Source organism: Pseudophryne corroboree, chromosome 2, assembly GCF_028390025.1.
Source record: "Pseudophryne corroboree isolate aPseCor3 chromosome 2, aPseCor3.hap2, whole genome shotgun sequence".
In the NCBI taxonomy this organism is placed as follows: domain Eukaryota; kingdom Metazoa; phylum Chordata; class Amphibia; order Anura; family Myobatrachidae; genus Pseudophryne; species Pseudophryne corroboree.
Window position 1 is genome coordinate 312,568,172 of NC_086445.1, and position 26,270 is coordinate 312,594,441.

Below are 26,270 nucleotides of genomic sequence, written 5' to 3' on the forward strand. Positions count from 1 at the left end.
TTTTTACTTTTTCATACTTTACGATCCACATGGGCTATGATTTGATTGGGAATAGTAACCTGAGCGCAGCGGAGCGAGGCACCTTGCCCGATACGGTGCACTAATTGGGGTTCCCTGTCACTTTACAAAGAAACTACACATTTTTTTTAAACCTCATGTCGATCTTTTTCCAGTCGACCTTGTTCATGTCGACCTATTTCAGGTGTCGACCTAGTTACTGTCAACCCTATGATTCACACCCACCACTTTTACTGATTGCTTAAAGTACAGAATCTAATTTACCAAGCCGTTTGTTATTGTGATTATGAAAAGGAAGTATGGCAGTATTTATGTTGAAAGTCTATGAATGCAGTATATTATCTGATCTGTTACTGCACCAGAAATCTTATGTAAAGCTTTCAAAGTTCTGTCCTGCCAACAAAAGTATTTTAGAATTTGCTGATAAAATGTTGCAGATTCCATATTCTCCAACCACTTTTATCAGATGGCTTTAATTCCCTTGAATTCAAGATTTTCACCTAAGAAAATAAAGCAGCAATGTCTGTATTATTCTATTTGAAATGACTGAATGAATATGTGCATTATTTTTCAATGCTCCTTTCCCCAGTAGACCTGTACATTTACTCTCCAAAAAGATTTTTTTTTTTTTTTTGTGTAACAGAATAATCTTAGCCAGAGTTGGCTGTTTTAAGGAATCTGTGCTTCTGATTTATTTTATATTTATTTGTTGAGTGGTTGCAGGTTTGGATTTGGTGTGATGATTATATGACCTTTTATATTCTGTGCAGGATTTCAGAAAATATTTAGGATCATGCACATTGGTAGTTGATATTGAGATTTTTGAAGTCAATACACAGAGTAGGACCAAGTGTGGGAACGTTTGGAATGTCATGGCACTTTAGCTCCATTGTCCCCCAAAAAAACTCTGGACCTCCAGGAAATTTTTATTGTAAAATATTGTGAAGATATTATTTTGTGGTACATTTTTTTGTGAACGGCCCTGTTCCTTTTTGTTTTTTGAGAACAGCAAAGCTTTTTAGAATTAGTTTACACCAGCTTCAGATGGTGTAGATGGCCCTTACAAATTAAAATTTGCCATCCTCGCTGGTTAGGTGCAGGCTGCTAGAATGAACACTAGACATGGATGCATGCAGAGTGGAAGATAATGATCACTAAGAGATCCCTTAGTAATATTTGTAGAGCAGCCTCATCCGTGACTTAGGGATAGGTCGGGGGGAAGGAAGGCTTTTTGGTTACAGTAGTTTATGAAGGGGCATTATGTGGGAGTGCAAAGTAGGTCATCTGGTAATAACTTTTTAAGTTTTATCAAAGCTTTTACATAAATCTGCATTTATTGTAGAACAGACCTAAGGCTACAGTGCTATATCTATGGGTCCTACAAGACTGCATTTTGCGATAAACCTCTTATCAGGATCTTCCAGATTGAAACTGATGGAAAATGTAGAGATTGCAAATAATTGTAGGAGCCATTCATATTCTCTGTCATAATCCTATATATTTATTTATTTTTTTAAACCGAAGACCTACTTTCTGTTACTGTAATAATCCCTTCACAATACAATAATTTGTCATTGTAACAATGGATGGGTGTGACATAATTGGTCATACTCTTTAATGATCTAATACTTCTACAATAAAGTGTTAATGAAGGAAAACATGACCCTAGAACATGAAAAGAAGTGGCAGACATAGCTTCATAACTTTGCTTGTAGCCTTAACAGCAACAACATAAAACTATGCCTAGTACTTGGCTTCACCCGAATGCAATGCAATTAGGCAAGTAAATTGTTTGATGTTAGAGTGGCCTTTATTTGCACATAAGTTTCACTTTTTATGCACAATAAAGGGAATTAGATGAAAATTTGTCTTCAACTAATTTTTGAATGTGACCATTGTTCAAGATGGCAACAGTGCAGCATTTATGTCACATTGTTTATAATTAATACAGCTTTCAGATCGCAAATGCCAGATCCCACCCGGTAAAAGAAACGTGTCCTTACCGGGTGGGATCCGGCATTTGCGCTCCTTTGCTGTCTTTCCGACCCAGCAATATACCAGGTCGGTTGCCATAGCAGAGGGGGGGCCGCAGCAGGGGCGGGGGTGGAGGCGGCGCTGGGAGATGAGCTCATCTCCTGCGCCGCCTCTCCCTATGCTGTGAATGGGAACCGTGTCGCATCGACGCGGCTCCCATTCACACTGCGCCTGACTCGGTATTCAACCCGGGTATAATCCTTCTTTTATACCGGGTTGAATTACCGGGTCAGACGACGCGCTAATTCTCGGAAAGTGCTTTCACATCGCACACTGACCCGTGTCGACACGGCAATATGCCATGTCGATACCGGGTTATTTGTGCGATGTGAAAGGGGTATAAATATAGCCATAATTTGAGCACTTAAAGGGTCTATTTTTAGTTTATATCTGGAGTCTTTGTCTTTTTCAATTTCAGTTACAAGTACTCTATGACGGCATATTAGCATATTCTTTGATTTGTCTATGGGCAGGCCTGTACAACCAGCTGCTGTGAAACTACAAGTCCTAGCATGCCTTGACACAGTTTTGCTATTAGGGAATGCTAAAACTGTGGAAGGTCATGCTGGTATGTGTAGTTTTACAACAGATTGAGATCCACAGGTTGGCCAGGCCTGGTCTATGGGAACCTCTCCGTCATCTGTTAAGAGCAATGAAAACATTAAGCGTGATAAAATAAATCTTTAACATTGCGAGGCAGCAACTGTTAACAGCTATGAATCTTAAACACATATATATATATATATATATATATATATATATATATTATATTTTATTTTTTAAACGCAACGGTTGATTTTCTAGTGCAGAAAATGAAAATGCCATGGACTGATACCAAAACTGTCCCTATGTTTTCTGTTTAAAGAAAAGATGAAAAATGTTGTCAATAGAAATAACTGTTCTCTCTTTATAGGTCAGTACATTGCAACAATCTGTTACCTTGTTGCAAAAGGATAAAGATTTCCTTAACCGCCAGAACATGGAGTTGAATGTGCGCTGTGCCCATGAAGAGGATCGCTTGGAGAGACTTCAGAGTCACCTAGATGATGCCAAAAAAGCAAGAGAGGAAATGTATGAAAAATATGTTACTTCTAGGTGAGTGCGCCTGCAGTACTGGTTCTCTTTCACCATATACAACTTGTTTTTGTTTGTTTTTTTACTAACCATGTTAATATTTATGTCCAAATGAAGGAATTACATAAATCTTATGCTGGGCATACACACTGCCATTATTTGGCTGATCCACCAGCGGATCAGTCAGATAATTGCAGTGTGTATGCCGGAGATCGGTCCGGTTATATCGATGGGTCAGACATGCCGGATCGTCCAGCATGTTTCTCTGATTCATGCCGGCCAATGCAGGCAGTAAATGCCCTGCCGTGCCCTTCACATGGGTATGAATGGGTAAATGTCTCCTCCCTGGGGTGGAGCACCCATATCATGGCCAATACACTGTGAGAGATCTCAATATATACCTATGATACGGTATCTGCAGTGTCAGATACAATGCCTGTCAGTCTGACATTTTATCTGCCTGTCTGTGCCCAGCATTAGTGATCAGAACGCTGTTGGCGTTTTGCAGTGTGACAGCCGTGGATTAACTTCATAAAACTCGCCAAGTAAACAGTGTATTGTGTTGTGTTTTTCTAATATAGCTATTCAATTTCTATTTACATGATATCGAGAAAACTGAAAACAGATTTACATGATTTTGTCTGAAGCTTAATTAGTGCTATTAACAATCCTGTAATAATTGGTATCCGTTCACATGGTCGACCATGTTATGGTCGACAGTCATTAGGTCGACCACTATTGGTCGACATTGACATGGTCGACATGGGCACATGGTCGACACATGAAAGGTCGACACATGAAAAGGTCGACATGAGTTTTTTTTCTTTTTTTTTTCTTTTGGGAAACTTCTCCATACTTTACGATCCACATGGACTACGATTGGAACGGTAAAGTGTGCCGAGCGAAGCGGTAGCGGAGCGAAGGCACCATGCCCGAAGCATGGCGAGCGAAGCGAGGGGACGCGGTGCACTAATTGGGGTTCCCAGTCACTTTACGCAAAAAACGACACCAAAAAAAGTTAAAAAACTCATGTCGACCTTTTCATATGTCGACCATTTTCATGTGTCGACCATGCGTCCATGTCGACCATGTCAATGTTGACCAATAGTGGTCGACCTAATGACTGTCGACCATAACATGGTCGACCATTCATACCGAAACGTAATAATTTACCTAATTTTAATTGTTTAGTGTGCTTTCTTGTCTGTTGGCTATATAAAGCAGATAAATAGGGTATATGTCTTATTTTTGTTATATCATGGAGACCTAGATAAATCAGAGTATATTCAGATTAATAGTCCCTAATCCCTTGAATCCATAAAATGTTCTAATCTGGATGTTACTGGGCTTCTCTGACTTTTAAATGTTATTTATTGATCAGTTGCTGCAGATCAATGTTCTTCTGTGTTTTGGTACTTGAAAGCTAATGTACTGTACATGGTTTACATTTCAACATTTAAAATTGAATTTATACCTGTGTGTGTATTTTCATATTCAGAGAATGAAACCTATATTTCCCTGATTGCAGTTAAATTGCAGTTTTATGTAATTTTTAGATACATAATATAATGCAATTGCTAAACTTGTTACTGTATAAATAATGATGTGTGTCATACCCATGAAAATCTCATGAACTTATGTAACCAGATCTGGCTGGCACACCAGGTTTTGCACTTAATAGGATTGCTGTTTTAAATTTTGGTGGCAAAAACTCTGATAATTGTCGAATTTCAAAAGCAGTCATTTATTAAATAATCCCCCTACTTTTTAGGGCCATAGAATAAGAGGAGACCAGAGGTGTCACAGCTGCAAAGGGGGACAGTACCAAAGAAATTCGACCTATTCAATGCCCATGCCGTTTTTTTCGACTGGTCGAAATATCCAGCACGGGTCGAAAACCACGTGGATTGGCGAACTCGACACCGATCCACATGTTTTGGCGAATTTGTGGTCCGTTTTCGCCCATGCCGTTTCCACAAAAATAAAATTAAAAGGCCTGGGCGAAAATGGATTAAAAAAACGGATGAAAATGCCCGCAATTGAATACACAAGGTCGAATTAGTGCAGTTTTTTTCGGCTAGCGTAATAAAACCTGCACTAATTAAATACCTTTATATCCTAGCCTGGTAGTCTGCTGCAGAGGAGAGATCATGGTAGACATAAACACTCCAGTTATTTTATGTGTTGTACGCCTCCAATTTATGCACACACGTTTACATAGTAGTGGCTTTACTAGAACTGATTCAAAAACTTGCCAAAGTATATACAATTTTTGAGTTTGTTAGTGATTATGAAGTAAGACCGTATATAGAAACCCAATTTGTGTATAACCAAAACAATTATATGTTACAGTGTTACCTATAAATAAAAATGCTATGCCCCGCCACAGTGAATATCACATTCTGTAATTGTTTTGCAGGGACCACTATAAAACAGAATATGAAAACAAACTGCGCGATGAGTTGGAGCAAATTAGATTGAAAACAAGTCAAGAAATTGAGCAGCTCCGAGGGGCCTCGAAAGAGATGTATGAGCGGGAAAACAGGTATCAGTCATACCAATTTATATACTTAAAGTATCTATTTACAATTGGTAATTACTTGATTAATTACTTTAGAATATAGTGAACAAACCTAGAACAATGAGTCAAATGATTTTGGAGAGTACTTTCATTTTATTCTGTTACACTGATATTGCTACAAATCAAATTATTTTAAGGGTGAGCGCACCCCTTTCCCCAAAGTTCTGTGTCTATGTTTTTGCCTATTTTATGGTTACAAATGTCTGTATTTGTAACAAATAACTTTACTTATTTGTGGATACAATGTTACTAAGACTATAAGGGGACATTTAGCGGCAGATTATTTTCTGGCCGTCTCTCCTGCACCTGGCGACCATCATTATTGCAGATTTTCTTTGTAGTCCTTGCAGTGTTGCTGTACCATAATTCTAGGTGACGAGTTCAGCTGAAAATCATGACTGCCCAACACTGGGAGTTGCTTATTAGGTTTTTATTAAAAAAATTGGTGCCAGATTATCCAGAATATGTAAGTTTGTTCAATAATCAGCAGTGCATGCTGAGCCCCATATATATCCTATTTAGAAGATGATACGAGAAGATCAAAATACCATACTTGGATGTTTAGCTAGCTTAGTGATTCCTGTTTCCCAGTCTATAATCAGCAGTGCATGCTGAGCCCCAAATACTGTACATCCTGTTTAGAAGGTTATACGAGAAAACCAAAATACCATATTTGGATGTTTAGCTAGTGTAATGATTCCTGTTTCGACAGTCAATATTATTTGTGAGGACAGAGTTTTGCATGATTTTATGTACCTTGCCTTTAATCAACATTGCAGGTTCTGCATAATTAAGCAAAAACTCACCATACACAACAATTCTATACCTTTATAGTCTGGTAATTTTGTGTTTTTGTCTTTTTTAATCGCTAAATCAGGTTTTATTTTTTTATTTTTTTTGTACTGGCTTGGGAGATTCCTTTATAAATACACTGCAGTTACCTTAGAAACGTATGAAAATAATATAGTATGTTAGAGGGCTCTCACTTGTAACTCTTCTTAGGGTGTGTTCTGATGAGATCATCGCTGTTGGTAAGAGTTTTGACATTTGTAATGTGCCTTTTGAAGAATGTGTCCGAATGTGGTATTACATCATTGCAACAACCTTTTTAAAGAATGAACAATGACGTGAGCAATACAATGGGTACTACAGGACTGGGCAGCACACGACATGTTAGAGGAAGTAGACTGCTATTCTTAATTACAGGCTTAAAATAATACCACCTATTCATAGGTAACTGTCGATTATGTTAATAATCTCATAATAAGCATGAGATAGAAATCCTTCAAGTTCTGTCTGCCTTTCAAGAAAAGCTTAATTTTCCTCATATACACAGAGAGTGAGTAGCGGCTTCTTCATTACTAGTTTCTATAACTGTGTATGTTCTATTAAAAGAATCATAAATATGATAGCCGTATTAAATGGAGATGTTTCTCTTGCTTTGTATTTCCTCATTGCTTGGTTGTTTACATCTTTCTTCATTCAACCTAATAGGAAACTCCAGAGTCTATTGCAGTTAAGTTATCATAGAGGCACTCATTCTCACTTACTGCTAATTGGCGACAGTGAGCAATGCTCGGGATGTCACAGGTGCTTGCGCAATGCGCGGGATGTCACAGGTGTTTGGGATGTTACAGGTGCTTGCGCAATGATTGGGATGTCACAGGTACTTGGGATGTCACAGGTGCTTGCGCAATGCGCGGGATGTCACAGGTGTTTGGGATGTTACAGGTGCTTGCGCAATGCGCGGAATGTCACAGGTGCTTGGGATGTCACAGGTGCTTGCGCAGTGCGCGGGATGTCACAGGTACTTGGGATGTTACAGGTGCTTTGTGGTTTCTCACCTACATACCATCATTTAGGTGTTGTGCACCAGATGTTGTAGAAAGGTAAAATGTACTTGTTCTGGAAGATCTTGGCCACTTTATGTTCCTGATGTATTGCAGCTTATGTTTATTTTATTTATTATTAATTTGGGGGCTCGTTCTGTTGTACATTTATATCAGAATTATCAATCAGTTTGAATGCCAACCTTTTGTTCTTGTTTTTTTCTATTTTCAAGGAACATTTCACTATACAAATATGAAAAACTGGATTTATACTTAGAAAAAAATATGAATTCTTTTATAGTAGTATAAAGGGCTGCTACAGTACTTCCAGCAGCATCTACTGCAGTTATTATAGAGTAAACACAAGCTAGACTGCACTCTTTACGTTTACAGATGTGTACTCGTACATCTTGCCTCAGTATGCTATGTAGCGGGAGATGTCTTGTATGAGTGAGCTGACAAGTCTAGGAAAACACTGTAGCAGGGAGGCTTGATGTAGGTGGACATGTCTGTACCTTCACAGCATTGTGAAAGGTATTAAGCAGAGTATTTTTGATAAATACAGGAAAAGGCAGATCTCGCTACTTCTACATATGACAGAAAATCAGAGCCTTTCAATTAGACCCCTTACGTTTACCCCAGGATAGGTATGACTATGTAATCACCATATTCACATTCAGAATGTAAAAAAAAAGTTTCAAAATGCCAACATTCAGTGTTGACCTGCTCATTATATTGACTTCCGACAATTCGAAATTACAAACATAGTAGGGTTAGGCTGTGGTTTTGGTAAAACAGGACTATTAACATTCTCACTGTGGACATTCACGATGTCCGCATTTTGAACATGCCGACATTATTTCAGTGTTGACATTAGGAATCTCAACAGTCAGGCCACGACGACATTCAGTATGTCGAAATGTTATCCCACATCCACCAGTATTTGTTATTGTGTCCAAATCCACCATTGTGCTCTGAGCAATCTAGTGATCTAAGGTCCTTTTTCAGCTTGAGTTGCAAAATCGCAAATCATCCGATGATCGGCTGACTGCGCATGCGCTGTGAACGCATTGCTTGACTTGCGATTCTTATGCAGTCGCAGATTGATAGCCGGCGGGTGTTCGTGGGTGTACTCATGGCATTTGAGAGGAGTGGTTGGGGAAATGCAGGCGTGCTATGGCCATTTTCGGGGCGTGCATCTGACATCAGCTGCGATTCCTGCGTCTTAAAACATGGAGCCCGGTGCGACTGTATTCTCGTTATTTGAGTAGCCCTGGGTCATCCGCAACTGTTGATGGTACCTGATTTCTGCGTATACATCGCAGTTATGAGACCTAATACGCAATTTTGCGAAGGCCTCGTGGCTGTCTTTTCCCTTTCTGGGCGGCTCTTCACATGCAATTTTTAGCAGAAGCAGGACTGAGAAAATACAGGTTTAGTATCCCATATCCAAATATTCCGAAATACAGAATTTTTTTAGCGAGAGTGAGATAGTGAAACCTTTGTTTTCTGATGGCTCAATGTACACAAACTTTGTTTAATACACAAAGTTATTCAAAATATTGTATTAAATGACCTTCAGGCTGTGTTTATAAGGTGTATATGAAACATAACTAAATTGTGTTTAATGCACAAAGGGGCAGATGTATCATTAGTTGCTTAAAGTTCGTTATTGCCGCTTTGGCACTTCACTGGTTTTTCGCGGTGGAAGTGCCTCCCCACACCACCTGTATGTATGATCCCCGGGCCTGGGGTCATATCGATGCGCTATGTCTGCCCTCCGGTGATGTGCAGTTCTGCTTTCTAGTGCCGTTCGTTCAGGCCCTGTGCATGCACACGAATAATTTTGCTAACTGTCCCCGCGCCCGTCAACTTGCGCATGCGCGGTTCACCTATAAGGACTCCGGGGTCCAGAAGCAAGCGTGGTAGCGCGCATGCGCTATCTACCCAGCTCCCAGCGAACTGTGCAATGTTTCCTGGCGCATGCACGGAGAAGCCCTAAGGACACCGTGGCCCGTCAGTTTCATAAAGAAAAAGAAAAAACACAACGAAGGACTACAGTGTTGCAGCGCCAGCCCCGGACAGGCGAAGTGACAGGAGGGGAGGATCGTGAGGTGAAGAGCCACCTCACCGTTAATACATTAGGTATGGTTCACCTTCCAATGCACAAGGCGCGGCATACGTTATTGCTCTATGCGCTGTGTGCATTTGTAAGATCCCCACTGAGAGCCGCTTCATACATTGCTGTGAAGCGGGGAATGCAGGACTTAGCGTGCGCTATGTGCTCAAAGGCACATAGCAACGCTTCATACATCTGCCACAAAGTTGCTAAAAAATATTGGCTAAAGTGACCTTCAGGCTGTGTGTATAAGGTGTATATGAAACATAAATGCTTAGACTTAGGTCCCATCGCCATGATATATCATTATGGTGTGCAATTATTCCAAAATACGGAAAAATACGATATCTAAAATACTTCTGGTCCCAAACATTTTGGATAAGGGATACTCAACCTGTAGTAGTTTCTGTCTCAATAGCGATCCGAACTGAATAAGGTCCTAAGTCTGTGCAAACCTGTCACTGAAACTTCATATTCTTGTATATAATACACATATTTATATTGTTCAGTAATACACAATATTGATACACATTAATGTCACACAGATGATTTACTTTAGGAGTCATCTGGTACACAATTAGACATATTATCATTAGACTGTCGGTCATCTATAGTTTTTATAGGTATATGTGAAAGGAGTGGACACTGCAAAGAGAGTAATACTGAGTTGCTGTCAAGGGCGTAGCTACCATAGGTGCAGGGAGTGCTGCTGCTATGGGGTCCAAAGCTGAGAGAGGCCCACCTGTCAAAGATACTTGTGTTTGTATCATTTTTTTCCCCCTTTGTGTAAGACATAGAGGCACTCACACACTTTTTTGCCTTGAGGCCTACAATATATCTAGTTATGCTGCTGGACCTGCTTATTGTAATGTGGTATAAAATAGGCAGGACGGCACTATACTGTTACATAATATGAAGTGGGGCAGTGTGATGTGGCACAATATGAAATCAAGGCTCTATAGTTTGGCATTATACTGTATGAACTAGGGTTACTGTAATGTGGCATAATATGTACTGGAGACGCTATAATGTCATTTGTTTTTGGGGTACTGTGTTGCATAATAAGTACTAGTAGCTTTACAATGTGACATATTGTGAAATAGGGAACTACTATGGTTTATAACATAAACTAGGGCACTACTAAGGGGCATAAAATTTCCAACTGCTGTGGAGAGGTGTCTCTCTAGAAGCATTGGGACAGGGGTCCCATCAAAATATTGCTATTGGGCCTGCAAAGTATTGGCTACGCCCCTGGTTGCTGTAATAGAGGTTTCATCTGTGACATTAGTATATCATGTTCAGCATACATAATATTTGTCATCCAGATGCTTAAAACCCACAAAAAGGTACAAATGTAAGTTATCGGATGACCATATTATATGATTCTTAACTTATTTATTTTCTTTACCAAAAGAACAGAATATTCACTAATTCTATTGGGGCAGTGTGATCTACATTGTCTGTCTTGGGAATATTTTGGGACTGAGAAGTTGAAGAAAGGCTTACATTTATGTTAAACTGTTCCTAATTAAGATAATATGAGTACATCCTTAAACTACAATATAAATATCCATGTGTCTTTTATTGTTCAACTAATACAGGTAGGGTGGCCAATCCCGGGCCATTCTTTAAATCCTTGGAATCGGGATTGAAAAGTGATCACTCCCGGTATACCCGGAATTGGTTTGTTTTCAATAGCCCCCACCCCCTTCCCTTCCCCCTTGCCCTGCCCAGCCCACACAACTCACTATCATCTTGACGGGAGGGAGGGTGGGACCACTTGCTGCTGTTGGTGAGGTCCGGTATCAGGCTGCGCAGCTTGACCTCTGACATCACGTCACGCTGCGCAGTGTGCTCAGCTGGGGGCAGAGGGAGCAGAGCATGGGAAGCCGGGCAGAGTCTGAGATTCCTGAGGACGTTCAACGCTGCCCGGCATTGAAAAAACAAAGGGTGCTGGCTAATCCTGAAATCCCCAGGATTGGAAGCTCCAATACCGGGATTGAATCCCAGCCAATTTTTGTCCAAAAACTCAAGATCCCGCTGATCCCGATATATGGATTAGCCGCCATAAATACAGGGTTTCCAAATTTCGGTCCTCAAGGCACCCTAACAGTCCAGGTTTTAAGGATATCTATGCTTGTTCACAGATGGTATAATCAAATTTACTGAGGTACTTTGACTTAAGTACGTATTTCCTTAAAACCTGGACTGTTAGGATGCCTTGAGGACAGTGAGCTAATACATTTACCCAAGAGCATAACTAAATTTGGGGCATATGTATTAAGCCTGGAAAAGTGATTAAGCAGTGATAAAGAAGTGAGAAGTGGATGGTGATAACGCTCCAGCCAATCATTAAGGGTTTGAAAAATGTCAGGAGCTGATTGGCTTGTCCATTATCACCTTACACATATCACTGCTTTATCACTGTTTTATTACTTCTCCAGGCTGAATACATTTGCCCCTTTGTTTGAAAGGCCCACTTCCCCTTTATTCTCACGGTAACATTTGTTCTTTTCATGCTCCATAGTAGTGGCCTGTTTAACATTATACCACATTGTGTCCACATTTAGCAGCTGTATTTACCATTATCTAACATTGCATGTACATGAACTATCATATTGATATCTGCAACAGGTTCCTATCCAATACCCACATGCTGTTTATTACTCACAGGTGTCCCCCTATTGTATGGACAGAAATAGAGCAATATTGCTGCAAACAAATACACATAGAAGTGCTACCATGCTGAGGCTTTTAGTTCTTGAATCTAGCTAAGCCATCCACAGTGGGGATCTGTCAATTCTATCCCTAGCACAACTTAATGGAACAGGGTAAAGAGATGCAATATTGTTAAAATATGCGCTTATTGGTACTTTACCCTTTTATAAGCTGCAAATGATTTTCCCTCTAGTTATTACAAGATGTGTATACTTTGTTAGCTTGCTATTACAGAGTCCAAATGTATTACCAAAAATACTGTGATATGTTGTTTTATTTCTCTTACGCCCTAGAGGATGCTGGGGACTCCGTAAGGACCATGGGCAATAGACGGGCTCCACAAGAGACATTGGCACTAAAAAGAACTTTAGGTATGGGTGTGCACTGGCTCCTCCCTCTATGCCCCTCCTCCAGACCTCAGTTTAATACTGTGCCCAGAGGAGACTGGGTGCACTACAGGGAGCTCTCCTGAGCTTCCTGAAAAGAAAGTATTTTGTTAGGTTTTTTTTTTCAGGGAGACCTGCTGGCAACAGGCTCCCTGCATCGTGGGACTGAGGGGAGAGAAGCAGACCTACTTAAATGCTAGGCTCTGCTTCTTAGGCTACTGGACACCATTAGCTCCAGAGGGAGTCAGAACACAGGTCTTCCCTAGCGGTTCATCCCGGACCCACGCCGCCGTCCTCCTCGCAGAGCCGGAAGATATAAGCCGGGTGAGTATAGGAAGGCAGAAGACTTCACAGGCGGCAGAAGACTTCAGAGCTTCGGAGAGGTAACGCGCAGCGGTAACGCTGCGCGCCATTGCTCCCACAACACACACACACAGCGCACACTGTGGGGTGCAGGGGGGGGGGGCGGCGCCCTTGGCTGCAATGTAGACCTCAGCACTGGCTTTTAGGAATATAATTACTCAGTTTGATATTATTTCAGAGCCCCTGCCCTTTTAAAGAAAGAGCGGGACCGAAGCCCGCCACTGAGGGGGCGGGGCTTCTCCCTCAGCACTCACCAGCGCCATTTTTTCCTCAAGCACACGCTGAGAAGCTGGCTCCCCGGACTTTCCCCTGCTGATCACCGGTGACAGAGGGTTTTAAAGAAGGGGGGGGGGGGGGGGGCACGTAATTGGGCGCAGTGAATAGCGCTGTATCTGGGTAATATTTTTCTTTTTCCAAAGATTATTGGCGCTGGGTGTGTGCTGGCATACTCTCTCTCTGTCTCTCCAGAGGGCCTTGTGGGGGAACTGTCTCCAGATAGAGCTTTCCTTGAGTGTGTGGTGTGTCAGTACGTGCGTGTCGGCATGTCTGAAGTGGAAGGCTCTCCTAAGGAGGAGGTGGAGCGCATGAGTGTGGTGTCGCCGTTGGCAACGCCGACACATGACTGGATGGGATATGTGGAATATTTTAAATACAAATGTGAATTTATTGCACAAACGTTTGGACAAAGCAGAGTCCAGGTACAACACAGAGGGTCATACCCTGCCTTTCCCTATGTCACAGGGACCTTCTGGGTCTCAAAAGCGTCCGCTTTCTCAGTTAGTGGACACGAATACCGACACAGAGTCTGACTCTAGTGTCGTTTATGATGATGCGAGGTTGCAGCCAAAATTGGCAAAGAGTATTCATTATATGATTATTGCTATAAAGGATGTGCTGCATATTATAGATGACCCCGCGGTGCCTAATCCTAAGATCCACATGTTTAAAGAAAAGAAGCCTGAGGTTACTTTTCCACCTTCTTTTGAATTAAATGAGTTATTTGAAAGTGCTTGGGAAACTCCAGATAAGAAGCTGCAGATTCCCAAAAAAGATTCTTATGGCGTATCCTTTCCCTATCAAGGACAGGATACGGTGGGAATCCTCCCCAAGGGTGGACAAGGCGTTGACGCGCCTTTCCAAAAAGGTGGCGCTGCCGTCTCAGGATACAGCGGCCCTCAGGGATCCTGCTGACCGCAAGCAGGAAGCTACCTTGAAGTCAATTTACACACATACCGGTACATTACTCAGACCGGCAGTAGCGTCGGCTTGGGTTTGTAGCGCTGTACTAGCGTGGACCGATACCTTATCTGCTGATATGGATAAAATGGATAAGGAAATTATTTTATTGACCCTGGGACATATTAAGGATGCGGTCCTTTATATGAGAGAGGCTCAAAGGGATGTAGGCATACTGGGGTCCAGAGCAAACGCTATGGTGATTTCTGCCAGGCGGGCACTGTGGACCCGACAGTGGTCGGGTAATGCCTACTCAAAACGGCATATGGAGGTTTTGCCGTACAAGGGTGAGGAGTTGTTTGGGGAAGGTCTCGCGGACCTAGTTTCCACGGCTACTGCAGGTAAATAATTTTTTTTACCTTATGTTTCCTCACAGCCTAAGAAAGCGCCACATTATCAGATGCAGTCCTTTCGGCCGCATAAATCCAAGAGAGCTCGGGGATCTTCCTTTCTTGCCAGAGGTAAGGGCAAAGGGAAAAAGCTGCCAGCTACAGCCAGTTCCCAGGAACAGAAGTCCTCCCCGGCTTCTACTAAATCCACTGCATGACGCTGGGTCTCCGCTGGGGGAGTCCGCTCCAGTGGGGGCACGTCTTCGTCTTTTCAGCCAAGTCTGGGTTCACTCTCAGGTGGATCCCTGGGCAATAGACATTGTTTCCCAGGGGTACAAGCTGGAATTCGAAGAGGTGCCTCCTCGCCGGTTTTTCAAATCGGCATTGCCGACTTCTTCCCCAGAGAGGGAAGTAGTTTTAGCAGCAATTCAAAAATTGTGTCTCCAACAAGTGGTGGTCAAGATTCCCCTGCTGCAGCAGGGGATAGGCTATTACTCAACCCTGTTTGTGGTCCCGATACAAGACGGTTCGGTCAGACCCATTCTGAATTTAAAATCCTTAAACCTATACTAAAGAGGTTCAAGTTGAAGATGGAATCGCTCAGGGCGGTCATCGCAAGTCTGGAAGGGGGAGATTATATGGTGTCCCTAGACATAAAGGATGCATACCTTCATGTCCCCATTTATCAACCTCATCAGGCGTTCCTGAGATTTGTGGTGCAGGATTGTCATTACCAATTTCAGACGTTGCCGTTTGGTCTTTCCACGGCCCCGAGGATTTTTACCAAATTAATGGCAGGGATGATGGTGCTCCTGCGCAAGCAGAGTGTCACAATTATCCCATACTTGGACGATCTCCTAATAAAAGCGAGATCGAGAGAATAGTTGCTGGACAGCGTATCACTCTCCATGAGGGTGTTGCAACAGCACGGTTGGATTCTAAATCTACCAAAGTCAACCTTCTGGACAAGTGGTCCGGGTCACATCTACAGATTCATCAGATGATCCGCCTGTCCCCCAGGGCCAGGGTATCTCTCCTGTGGTGGCTGCAGAGTGCTCACCTTCTAGAGGGTCGCAGGTTCGGAATCAAGGAATGGGTTCTGGTGACCACGGACGCGAGTCTCCGAGGATGGGGAGCAGTCACACAGGGAAGAAACTTCCAGGGTCTGTGGTCAAGCCAGGAGGCTTGTCTACACATCAACATTCTGGAATTAAGGGCCATATACAACGGCCTTCGTCAGGCGCAGACCTTACTTCAAGGTCTACCGGTTCTGATTCAGTCAGACAACATCACAGCAGTGGCTCATGTAAACCGCCAAGGCGGCACAAGGAGCAGAGTGGCAATGGCAGAAGCCTCAGAGATTCTTCGATGGGCGGAGAGTCATGAGAGTCTTTATTCCGGGAGTGGACAACTGGGAAGCAGACTTCCTAAGCAGACTAGATCTGCATCCAGGAGAGTGGGGACTTCATCAGGAAGTTTTCGCAGAGATTGCAAGTCAGTGGGGACTGCCTCAAGTAGACATGATGGCTAAACGCCTCAACAAGAAATTTCCGAGATATTGCGCCAGGTCAATGGACCCTCAGGCGGTTGCAGTGGACGCACTGGTGACACCGTGGGTATTTCAGTCGGTCTATGTGTTCCCTCCTCTTCCTCTCATCTCAAAGATACTGAGAATCATAAGACGAAGAGGGATTCAGACAATTCTCATTGTTCCAGATTGGCCTCGAAGGGCCTGGTATCCGGATCTACAGGAAATGCTCACCGAAGATCCGTGGCCTCTTCCTCTCAGGGAAGACCTGTTACAACAAGGGCCCTGTCTGTTCCAGGACTTATCGCGACTGCGTTTGACGGCATGGCGGTTGAACGCAGGATCCTAGCGGAGAAGGGCATTCCGGAGGAGGTCATTCCTACTCTGATAAAGGCTAGGAAGGAGGTGACATCGAAACATTATCACCGTATCTGGAGGAAGTATGTGTCTTGGTGTGAAGCCAAGACTGCTCTTCCGGAAGAATTCCATCTGGGCCGTTTTCTCCACTTCCTGCAAACTGGAGTGAATTTGGGCCTGAAGTTAGGCTCCATTAAGGTTCAGATTTCGGCCCTATCCATTTTCTTTCAAAAGGAATTGGCATCTCTTCCAGAGGTGCAGACTTTCGTGAAAGGGGTGCTGCATATCCAGCCTCCTTTTGTGCCTCCAGTGGCACCTTGGGACCTTAACGTGGTGTTACGGTTTCTTAAGTCTCACTGGTTTGAACCTCTTCAAACAGTTGAATTGAAGTATCTCACTTGGAAAGTGGTCATGTTATTGGCCTTGGCTTCGGCGCGGCGAGTGTCGGAGTTGGCGGCTTTGTCTCACAAAAGCCCTTATCTGATTTTCCATGTGGATAGAGCTGAGTTGCGGACTCGTCCTTAATTTTTGCCTAAGGTGGTTTCTTCTTTTCATATGAACCAACCTATTGTGGTGCCTGTGACTACAAGGGACGTGGAGGATTCCGAGTCCCTAGATGTGGTCAGGGCATTGAAAATTTATGTGGCCAGAACGGCTCGGGTTAGGAAAACAGAGGCTCTGTTTATCCTGTATGCAGCCAACAAGGTTGGCGCTCCTGCATCTAAGCAGACTATTGCTCGCTGGATCTGTAACACGATTCAGCAGGCTCATTCCACGCTGGATTGCCGTTACCGAATTCGGTAAAGGCCCATTCCACTAGGAAGGTGGGCTCTTCTTGGGCGGCTGCCCGGGGCATCTCGGCATTACAACTTTGCTGAGCGGCGACTTGGTCGGGTTGAAACACTTTTGCAAAATTCTACAAGTTTGATACCCTGGCCGATGAGGACCTAATGTTTGCTCATTTAGTGCTGCAGAGTCATCCGCACTCTCCCGCCCGTTTTGGAGCTTTGGTATAATCCCCATGGTCCTTACGGAGTCCCCAGCATCCTCTAGGACGTAAGAGAAAATAAGATTTTAAACCTACCGGTAAATCTTTTTCTCTATCGTCCTAGTGGATGCTGGGGTTCCTGAAAGGACCATGGGGAATAGCGGCTCCGCAGGAGACAGGGCACAAAAAGTAAAGCTTTAGGATCAGGTGGTGTGCACTGGCTCCTCCCCCTATGACCCTCCTCCAAGCCTCAGTTAGATTTTTGTGCCCGGCCGAGAAGGGTGCAATTCTAGGTGGCTCTCATAAAGAGCTGCTTAGAGAAAGTTTAGCTTAGGTTTTTTATTTTACAGTGATTCCTGCTGGCAACAGGATCACTGCAACGAGGGACAGAGGGGAGAAGAAGTGAACTCACCTGCGTGCAGGATGGATTGGCTTCTTGGCTACTGGACATCAGCTCCAGAGGGACGATCACAGGTACAGCCTGGATGGTCACCGGAGCCGCGCCGCCGGCCCCCTTGCAGATGCTGAAGTAAGAAGAGGTCCAGAATCGGCGGCAGAAGACTCCTCAGTCTTCTTAAGGTAGCGCACAGCACTGCAGCTGTGCGCCATTTTCCTCTCAGCACACTTCACACGCAGTCACTGAGGGTGCAGGGCGCTGGGAGGGGGGCGCCCTGGGAGGCAAATGAATACCTATTTTGGCTAAAAATACCTCACATATAGCCTCCGGAGGCTATATGGAGATATTTAACCCCTGCCAGAATCCGTTAAGAGCGGGAGACGAGGCCGCCGAAAAAGGGGCGGGGCCTATCTCCTCAGCACACAGCGCCATTTTCCCTCACAGAAAGGCTGGAGGGAAGGCTCCCAGGCTCTCCCCTGCACTGCACTACAGAAACAGGGTTAAAACAGAGAGGGGGGGCACTAATTTGGCGTTAGAAATATATAAAAAAGATGCTATAAGGGAAAACACTTATATAAGGTTGTCCCTATATAATTATAGCGTTTTTGGTGTGTGCTGGCAAACTCTCCCTCTGTCTCTCCAAAGGGCTAGTAGGTCCTGTCCTCTATCAGAGCATTCCCTGTGTGTGTGCTGTGTGTCGGTACGTGTGTGTCGACATGTATGAGGACGATGTTGGTGAGGAGGCGGAGCAATTGCCTGTAATGGTGATGTCACTCTCTAGGGAGTCGACACCGGAATGGATGGCTTATTTAGGGAATTACGTGATAATGTCAACACGCGCCAAGGTCGGTTGACGACATGAGACGGCCGACAAACAATTAGTACCGGTCCAGACGTCTCAAAAACACCGTCAGGGGTTTTAAAACGCCCGTTTACTTTAGTCGGTCGACACAGACACAGACAGGGACACTGAATCCAGTGTCGACGGTGAATAAACAAACGTATTCCTTATTAGGGCCACACGTTAAGGGCAATGAAGGAGGTGTTACATATTTCTGATACTACAAGTACCACAAAAGAGGGTATTATGTGGGATGTGAAAAAACTACCGTAGTTTTTCCTGAATCAGATAAATTAAATGAAGTGTGTGATGATGCGTGGGTTCCCCCCGATAGAAAATATGGGCGGTATACCCTTTCCCGCCAGAAGTTAGGGCGCGTTGGGAAACACCCCTTAGGGTGGATAAGGCGCTCACACGCTTATCAGAACAAGTGGCGGTACCGTCTATAGATAGGGCCGTCCTCAAGGAGCCAGCTGACAGGAGGCTGGAAAAATATCATAAAAAGTATATACACACATACTGGTGTTATACTGCGACCAGCGATCGCCTCAGCCTGGATGTGCAGAGCTGGGGTGGCTTGGTCGGATTCCCTGACTAAAAATATTGATACCCTTGACAGGGACAGTATTTTATTGACTATAGAGCATTTAAAGGATGTATTTCTATATATGCGAGATGCACAGAGGGATATTTGCACTCTGGCATCAAGAGTAAGTGCGATGTCCATATCTGCCAGAAGATGTTTATGGACACGACAGTGGTCAGGTGATGCAGATTCCAAACGGCACAAAGGTGTATTGCCGTATAAAGGAAGAGGAGTTATTTGGGGTCGGTCCATCGGACCTGGTGGCCACGGCAACTGCTGGAAAATCCACCGTTTTTACCCTAAGTCACATCTCTGCAGAAAAAGACACCGTCTTTTCAGCTTCAGTCCTTTCGTCCCTATAAGAGTCATATCTGCCCAGGGATAGAGGAAAGGGAAGAAGACTGCAGCAGGCAGCCCATTCCCAGGAACAGAAGCGTTCCACCGCTTCTGACAAGCTCTCAGCATGACGCTGAGACCGTACAGGACCCCTGGATCCTACAAGTAGTATCCCAGGGGTACAGATTGGAATGTCGAGACGTTTCCCCTGCGCAGGCTCCTGAAGTCTGCTTTACCAAGGTCTCCCTCCGACAAGGAGGCAGTATGGGAAAAAATTCACGAGCTGTATTCCCAGCAGGTGATAATTAAATTACCACTCCTACAACAAGAAAAGGGGTATTATTCCACACTATATTGTGGTACTGAAGCCAGAAGGCTAGGTGAGACCTATTCTAAATCTAAAAAAATTTGAACACTTACAAAGGTTCAAATCAAGATGGAGTCACTCAGAGCAGTGATAACGAACCGGGAAGAAGGGGACTATCTGGTGTCCCGAGACATCAGGGATGCTTACCTCCATGTCCCAAATTTGCTCTTATCACTAAGGGTACCTCAGGTTCGTGGTACAGAACTGTCACTATCAGTTTCAGACGCTGCCGTTTGGATTGTCTACGGCACCCCGGGTCTTTACCAAGGTAATGGCCGAAATGATGGTTCTTCTTCGAAGAAAAGGCGTCTTAATTATCCCTTACTTGGACGATCTCCTGATAAGGGCATAGTCCAGGGAACAGTTGGAGGCCGGAGTAGCACTATCTCGGATACTGTTACAACAGCACGGGTGGATTCTAAATATTCCAAAATCGCAGCTGATCCCGACAACAAGTCTCCTGTGCTTAGGGATGATTCTGGACACAGTCCAGAAAAAGGTGTTTCTCCCGGAAGAGAAAGCCAGGGAGTTATCCGAGCTAGTCAGGAACCTCCTAAAATCAGTGCATCATTGCACAAGGGCCATGGTAAAAAAATGGTGACTTCCTTCGAAGCAATTCCAGTCGGCAGATTTCATGCAAGAACTTTTCAGTGGGATCTGCTGGACAAATGGTCCGGATCGCATCTTCAGATGCATCAGCGGATAACCCTATATCCAAGGACAAGGGTGTCTCTCCTGTGGTGGTTACAGAGTGCTCATCTTCTAGAGGGCCGCAGATTCGGCATTCAGTTTTGGATGTTGGTGACCACGGAGGCCAGCCCGAGAGGCTGGGGAGCAGTCACACAAGGAAAAAATTTCCAGGGAGTGTGATCAAGTCTGGAGATTTTTCTCCACATAAATATAGCTAAGGGTAAAATTATAATGCTCTAAGCTTAGCAAGACCTCTGCTTCAAGGTCAGCCGGTATTGATCCAGTGGGATAAAACATCACGGCAGTCGCCCACGTAAATAGACAGGGCGGCACAAGAAGCAGGAGGGCAGTGGCAAAAACTGCAAGGACTTTTCGCTGGGCGGAAAATCATGTGATAGCACTGTCAGCAGTGTTTCATTCCGGGAATGGAAACTGGGAAGCAGACTTCCTCAGTAGGCACGACCTCCACCCGGCAGAGTGGGAACTTCATGGGGAAGTTTTCCACATAATTGTAAACCGTTGGGAATTACCAAAGGTGGACATGATGGCGTCCCGTCTGAACGAAAAACGGGACAGGTATTGCGCCAGGTTAAGAGACCCTCAGGCAATAGCTGTGGACGTTCTGGTAACACCGTGGGTGTACCAGTCGGTGTATGTGTTCCATCCTCTGCTTTTCATACCTAAGGTACTGAGAATTATAAGACGTAGAGGAGTAAGAACTATACTCATGGCTCCGGATTGGCCAAGAAGGACTTGGTACCCGGAACTTCAAGAGATGCTCACAGAGGACTTATGGCCTCTGCCGCTAAGAAGGGACTTGTTTCAGCAAGTACCATGTCTGTTCCAAGACTTACCGCAGCTGCGTTTGACGGCATGGCGGTGGAACGCCGGATCCTAAGGGAAAAGGCATTCAGGAAGAGGTCATTCCTACCCTGGTCAAAGCCAGAAAGGAGGTGACCGCACAACATTATCACCACATGTGGCGAAAATATGTTGCGTGGTGTGAGGCCAGGAAGGCCCCACGAAGAAATTTCAACTCGGTCGATTCCTGCATTTCTTGCAAACAGGAGTGTCTATGGGCCTCAAATTGGGGTCCATTAAGGTTCAAATTTCGGCCCTGTCGATTTTTCTTCCAGAAAGAATTGGCTTCAGTTCCTGAAGTCCAGAAGTTTGTCAAGGGAGTATTGCATATACAACCCCCTTTTGTGCCTCCAGTGGCACTGTGGGATCTCAACGTAGTTCTGGGATTCCTCAAAACACATTGGTTTAAAACCAGTCAAATCTGTGGATTTGAAGCATCTCACATGAAAAGTGAACATGCTCTTGGACCTGGCCTGGACCAGGCGAGTGTCAAATTGGTGGTTTTTTTTTCTCACAAAAGCCCATATCTGTTTGTCCATTCGGACAGGGCAGAGCTGCGGACTCGTCCCCAGTTCTCTCCCTAAGGTGGTGTCAGTGTTTCACCTGAACCAGCTTATTGGGGTGTCTTGCGCCTACTAGGGACTTGGAGGACTCCAAGTTGCTAGATGTGGTCAGGGCCCTGAAAATATAGGTTCCAGGACGGCTGGAGTCAGGAAAACTGACTTGCTGTTATCCTGTATGCACCCAACAAACTGGGTGCTCTTGCTTTTAAGCAGACTTTTGCTAGTTGGATGTGTAATACAATTCAGCTTGCACATTCTGTGGCAGGCCTGCCACAGCCAAAATATGTAAATGCCCATTCCACAAGGAAGGTGGGCTCATCTTGGGCGGCTGCCCGAGGGGTCTCGGCTTTACAACTTTGCCGAGCGGCTATTTAGTCAGGGGCAAACACGTTTGTAAAATCCTACAAATTTGATACCCTGGCTAAGGAGGACCTGGAGTTCTCTCATTCGTTGCTGCAGAGTCATCCGCACTCTCCCGCCCGTTTGGGAGCTTTGGTATAATCCCCATGGTCCTTTCAGGAACCCCAGCATCCACTAGGACGATAGAGAAAATAAGAATTTACTTACCGATAATTCTATTTCTCGGAGTCCGTAGTGGATGCTGGGCGCCCATCCCAAGTGCGGATTATCTGCATTACTTGTACATAGTTACAAAAATCGGGTTATTATTGTTGTGAGCCATCCTTTCAGAGGCTCCGCTGTTATCATACTGTTAACTGGGTTCAGATCACAGGTTGTACAGTGTGATTGGTGTGGCTGGTATGAGTCTTACCCGGGATTCATAAATCCTTCCTTATTGTGTACGCTCGTCCGGGCACAGTACCTAACTGAGGCTTGGAGGAGGGTCATAGGGGGAGGAGCCAGTGCACACCACCTGATCCTAAAGCTTTACTTTTTGTGCCCTGTCTCCTGCGGAGCCGCTATTCCCCATGGTCCTTTCAGGAACCCCAGCATCCACTACGGACTCCGAGAAATAGAATTATCGGTAAGTAAATTCTTATTTTCTCCTAGTCCGTAGAGGATGCTGGGCGCCTGTCTCAGTGCGGACAACATCCTGCAAGACTTGTATATAGTTGTTGCTTACATAAGGGTTATGTTTCAGTTGGATCAGTTTTGGACTGATACTGGTTTTGTGTCATACTGTTGACTGGATCGTGTATTCCATGTTATACGGTGTGAATGGTGTGGTTGGTATGAATCTTGCCCTTGGATTTCCAAAATCCTTTCCTACTGTCCGTCTCCTCTGGGCACAGTTTCTCTAACTGAGGTTTGGAGGAGGGGCATGGAGGGAGAAGCCAGTGCACACCCATACCTAAAGTTCTTTTTTAGTGCCCATGTCTCCTGCGGAGCCCGTCTATTCCCCATGGTCCTTACGGAGTCCCCAGCATCCTCTACAGACTAGGAGAAAAAGATTTACCGGTAGGTTTAAAATCTTATTTTTTATGGTGACAGGTTGAGTATGTTACAAGTTAGTGTGTATAGATGAGTTAAAAGCTCTTGAGTGTCAATAAGAGGGGAGTGGATTAATGAGGCTGTACTATGCACAGAGAGATGAGTTGCAGTGATAGTTAGGATGTTACTGCTTTAGAGAGGATATCATGAAGTGTTATTAGAAAAATCAGTTTGTGGTACATAGTGTGTTTTGAATAAAAGTATAGATATTTAGTTTAGTGCATATGGAATTTGCAAGGTATAAGGGGAAATTACCTCATCGCCAATGTTGTTCAGTGTTTGTTCAACTGTTATTTAAAAATGTTTCACACTTTGTAATTTAATTTCCATACATTGTATGTTTCCACCGCAGACAACTGCCCCCTTAACTCCTTAACTGAATTCAAAGAAATAGTAGGTCTAATTAAGAAAGCCCACAGCTGAAGCCAAATGAACATCTAATCAAATGACTTCAATTATCCTGTGTTAAGTAAACACTAGTCCATGTATGCTCCATAAACTCCACTCCACTGAACGACCTTTAAAAAAAAATACAGTACAGGTTGTGTATCCCATTTCCAAAAAGCTTGGGACCAGAAGTATTTTGGATATTTGATTTTTCATTATTTGGAATAATTGCATACCATAATGAGATATCATGGCGATGGGTCCCAGGGTTGCTTAGCACAGAATGTGTTTGTTTCGTATACACCTTATACACACAGCCTGATGGTAATTATATCCAATATTTTTAATAACTTTGTGTATTAAACAGAGTTTATGTACATTGAGCCATCAGAAAACAAAGGTTTAACTCAGTCTCACTCAAAAAAATTCTGTAATTCAGAATATTTGGATATGGGATATTCAAACTGAACCAACTACAAGCAAGTACTAATATCATACACAGCTGATTATGCATTAGTGTGAATACAGATTAGGAGTTGTAGTTGTTTGCAGGATGTCAATGAAAATCACATAAATTGGCTACACAGCTGAGGATGTTTGTGGGTTAATGCAGTCAGGGACTTGTAGTGATCAGCTTTGGCTACACAGCTGTGAATAGTTCTGTAATACAGATATGTCCTCATACAACTTTTGCTGCAGTAAAACCAAACAGCCCCTCTAAAGGTGTGTAGATTTTGACTATGCGATTTCCGTTGAACTACCCAGAGCCCAGATAGCACAGATATTGACTATCTGTACTTGAGATTTTGTCTATATACGATTGTACAATTTTGACTAAATGCCAATTTTGACTATACTTTGTATTATAGTGTTCACGCTAGGCTGTTTTAGCAGGGCGCTGCGCCCTGCCTGATTTTTTTTTTTTTTTTTAAGGGCAAAATCCGCCCTGCCCTTTCTGCGGCGCCCTGTTAAAACAGCCATCCGCTTCCTGCCCTCCCAGTGTGTAAAGATGCCGTGCGCATGCGCACGGCATCCATTCACGCTGTGGGAGAGCACTTGGGAGAAGCCCAGCTCCTCCGTAGGTGCTGAGCACCCCCCCCAACAGTGACGTCGCCGGCCATCCACGCCCCCTGTAATAATGCCGCACCGCCACATCAGTGACGTAGAACACCCCCTATTTTACGTGGCCACGCCTCCTTTTCAGATGCACATATGCCCCCCGCCGTCCAGCGCCCTGCCCAATTGCTGGAGTGAACACTAGTACTAGATTGTACACTAGATAGTCGAGATTGACTTGCCTACACAGTCTGTCTAACCTTACGATACTGACCCCACGGGAGCGCGCATCAGGATCGAATCTGTATCGCAAGATGCCTAACACCTGTTAATAAGATTTTGACTATATAGTCAAAATCTTAAAGATTTATCTCACGGTTTGTACACACCTTTACAATGCCAGGCTGCATGAAAATCTTCTAGCATCGGGCAACTCTTTTGCTTATTTTTTTTGCCAAAATTGCATCTTAAGGCCCATACACACGGTGAGATTCGGGCTATGCCCAATTCTCACTATGCGACAGGGGCTAGGTCGGCATCGCAAGCACATAATGAGTGTGCTTGCGATACGGACTGTGCGATTTTGGCAAAGTGTCAATTTTGATTATCACTTCTATGATCGAGTCGAAACTGACTTGCCTGCACAGTCTATCTAGGCTTGCGATGCCGACCGCGCGGGACTGCACATCGGGATCGCAAGGTGACGTTCACCATGCGATCTGCACTAACTTTTCTTCCGATTTTGACTATACAGTCAAAATCGTAAGAAAATATCTCCCCGTGTGGATCATTAGATTGACAGTGTCTAGGTCGACCACTATAGGTTGACAGTCACTAGGTCGACATGTGCTAGGTCGATAGGTCAAAAGGTCGACATGAGGTTTTTTGGGGGGTTTGTGTCGTTTTCTTCGTAGTGACCGGGAACCCCAATTAGTGCACCGTGTCCCCTCGCTTTGCTCCCCATGCTTCGGGCAGGGTGCCTCGCTCCACTACTGCTTCGCTCGGCACAGATTATCGTTCTTCGTTCCAATCGTAGTCCACGTGGATCGTTAAGTATGGAAAAGTAAAAAAAAGAAATAAAAAAAAAAAAAAAACTCATGTCGATCGTTTGACCTGTCGATCTAGCACATGTCGACCTAGAAACCCTGTCGACCTTCCAACCCTAGTGACTGTC

General features: G+C 44.2%; 1 protein-coding gene across 3 annotated transcripts in view; it reads left to right on the forward strand.

The window, feature by feature from the left end:
• Positions 1 to 26,270, forward strand: part of PIBF1 (progesterone immunomodulatory binding factor 1) — a 504,884-nt gene that overhangs the window by 127,132 nt on the left and 351,482 nt on the right. For all 3 annotated transcript variants that reach the window (XM_063952932.1, XM_063952931.1, XM_063952930.1), the window contains 2 exons: positions 2,966 to 3,147; positions 5,546 to 5,671. In XM_063952932.1, the coding sequence (XP_063809002.1) occupies positions 2,966 to 3,147; positions 5,546 to 5,671 (308 nt within the window). The remainder of the gene's footprint in view (positions 1 to 2,965; positions 3,148 to 5,545; positions 5,672 to 26,270) is intronic.